The sequence below is a fragment of the Abramis brama genome, assembly GCF_963993115.1.
Source record: "Abramis brama genome assembly, chromosome: 12".
NCBI classification, from domain to species: domain Eukaryota; kingdom Metazoa; phylum Chordata; class Actinopteri; order Cypriniformes; family Leuciscidae; genus Abramis; species Abramis brama.
Genome location: NC_139974.1, coordinates 41962861 through 41965360, shown reverse-complemented (window position 1 = coordinate 41965360; position 2500 = coordinate 41962861). Strand labels below are relative to the sequence as shown.

General features: G+C 48.1%; 1 protein-coding gene across 5 annotated transcripts in view; it reads right to left on the bottom strand.

Moving 5' to 3' along the window:
• The window catches only part of atf6b (activating transcription factor 6 beta), a 27813-nt gene that overhangs the window by 13583 nt on the left and 11730 nt on the right, over positions 1-2500 (bottom strand). For all 5 annotated transcript variants that reach the window (XR_014608412.1, XR_014608413.1, XR_014608414.1 and 2 more), the window contains exons 8-9: positions 876-1036; positions 618-797 (exon numbers count right to left, since the gene is read on the bottom strand). Coding sequence is in view for 1 of the 5 variants with exons in the window: in XM_084130838.1 (XP_083986964.1) it covers positions 618-797; positions 876-1036 (341 nt within the window). In the remaining 4 variants the exon portion in view is untranslated. The remainder of the gene's footprint in view (positions 1-617; positions 798-875; positions 1037-2500) is intronic.

The following is a 2500-nucleotide window of genomic DNA, read 5'->3' as shown; positions in this document are numbered from 1 at the left end:
GTGTGTGTGTGTGTGTGTGTGTGAGAGTGAGTGAGTGAGTGAATGAGTGTGTGAGTGTGTGTGTGTGTGTGTGTGTGTGAGAGAGTGAGTGAGTGAGTGAATGAGTGTGTGTGTGTGAGAGAGTGAGTGAGTTGAGTGTGTGTGTGTGTGTGTGTGTGTGTGTGTGTGTGTCTGAGTGAGTGTATGTGTGTGTGTGTGTGTGTGAGTGTGTGAGTGTGTGTGTGTGTGTGTGTGAGTGTGTGTGTGTGTGTGTGTGTGTGTGAGAGAGTGAGTGAGTGAGTGAATGAGTGTGTGTGTGTGAGAGAGTGAGTGAGTTGAGTGTGTGTGTGTGTGTGTGTGTGTGTGTGAGTGTGTGTGTGTCTGAGTGAGTGTATGTGTGTGTGTGTGTGTGTGTGAGTGTGTGAGTGTGTGTGTGTGTGTGTGTGTGTGTGTGAGTGTGTGAGTGTGTGTGTGTGTGTGTGTGAGTGTGTGTGTGTGTGTGTGTGTGTGTGAGAGAGTGAGTGAGTGAGTGAATGAGTGTGTGTGTGTGTGTGTGTGTGTGAGAGAGTGAGTGAGTGAGTGAATGAGTGTGTGTGTGTGTGTGTGTGTGTGTGTGTGTGTGTGTGTGTGAGAGAGACCTCTCTCCCGGCGAGTCTCAGCCTCAGCTCCTGGTTCTCTCTGCGCAGCCGCTGGTTCTCCTGGTGAGCTTCTCTCAGCTGGGCCTCCAGGTTCTGCAGGTACTCCTTCTTCTTCTTCCGGCTCTGACAGGCCGACTCGCGGTTCTTGATCATGCGCTGCTGCCGCTTCAGAACCTTCATCTGAGGAACACACACACACACACGCTTCAGCACACCGGCCTCAGACACACACCTGAGACGCAGAGACTGCTCACTCACGTCGATGTCTCCGCAGCTGGAGGGGGGGCCGGGGGCGGGGATGATGGGTTTGCTCGGGGGCGGGGCTAACGGGCTCCTGCAGTGAGGCATGCTGGGAGAAAGCGGCTCCATCTTCACGACAGCGGGAGCAGAACCCAGACACACGGACTGAGACAGAACCACTGCAGCACAGAGAGAACACCACTGAAGACAAATACTCACAGTTTCACAAGTGACATAAATAACTCATAATCATCACGTTAAAGAACATATACGCCCAATTGAGTCGATAATTTTTTGTCTGATAAGACAACAAGCATAATCTACGATGGAAACACATTTACTGAATAAATCCCTCAATAAACTCATGTGACTTTGCCTCAGCGGAGGCTGTGATTGGATAACTGGAGTAACCAGTGGGCCAATGGCGTCGCAGCGTCTCTAATGTTTCTGAAACGGAGTTTGATTTTACTTTTTGAACATATAAATATCTGTGGAAATTTCGGCCACATAAGAAAAAAAACATGCTTTTGTAAATCAATTACAACATAAAAGTCGCAATTGGCATATAAAGTCGTAATTTTTACTTTTTAATATCAATTATAATTTAATCATAATTTTGACAGTTTAATCTCAGAATTATGATTTAGTATGCCATAATTATAACTTTTTATCTCATAATTAAGATTTACCAAAGCATGATTTTTTCTCCTTGTGTGGCAGAAATGAGCTTTCATAAATATCCGCATCTGCATTAAACTGCATATTTCTGAATAAAGCGGAGGTGTTTGTGTGTGTTTTTCCTCCTGGAGTGTGTGTGTGTGTGTTTCCTCCTGGAGTGTGTGTGTGTGTGTTTCCTCCTGGAGTGTGTGTGTGTGTGTTTGTGTGTGTTTTTCCTCCTGGAGTGTGTGTGTGTTTCCTCCTGGAGTGTGTGTGTGTGTGTGTGTGTTTCCTCCTGGAGTGTGTGTGTGTGTGTGTGTTTCCTCCTGGAGTGTGTGTGTGTGTGTGTGTGTTTCCTCCTGGAGTGTGTGTGTGTGTGTTTCCTCCTGGAGTGTGTGTGTGTGTGTTTCCTCCTGGAGTGTGTGTGTGTGTGTGTGTTTCCTCCTGGAGTGTGTGTGTGTGTGTGTGTGTTTCCTCCTGGAGTGTGTGTGTGTGTGTGTGTGTGTGTGTGTTTCCTCCTGGAGTGTGTGTGTGTGTGTTTCCTCCTGGAGTGTGTGTGTGTGTGTGTGTTTCCTCCTGGAGTGTGTGTGTGTGTGTTTCCTCCTGGAGTGTGTGTGTGTGTGTGTGTTTCCTCCTGGAGTGTGTGTGTGTGTGTGTGTGTTTCCTCCTGGAGTGTGTGTGTGTGTGTGTGTTTCCTCCTGGAGTGTGTGTGTGTGTGTGTGTTTCCTCCTGGAGTGTGTGTGTGTGTGTTTCCTCCTGGAGTGTGTGTGTGTGTGTGTGTTTCCTCCTGGAGTGTGTGTGTGTGTGTGTGTTTCCTCCTGGAGTGTGTGTGTGTTTCCTCCTGGAGTGTGTGTGGGTGTGTGTGTGTTTCCTCCTGGAGTGTGTGTGGGTGTGTGTGTGTGTCCTCCTGGAGTGTGTGTGTGTGTGTGTGTTTCCTCCTGGAGTGTGTGTGTGTGTGTGTGTGTTTCCTCCTGGAGTGTGTGTGT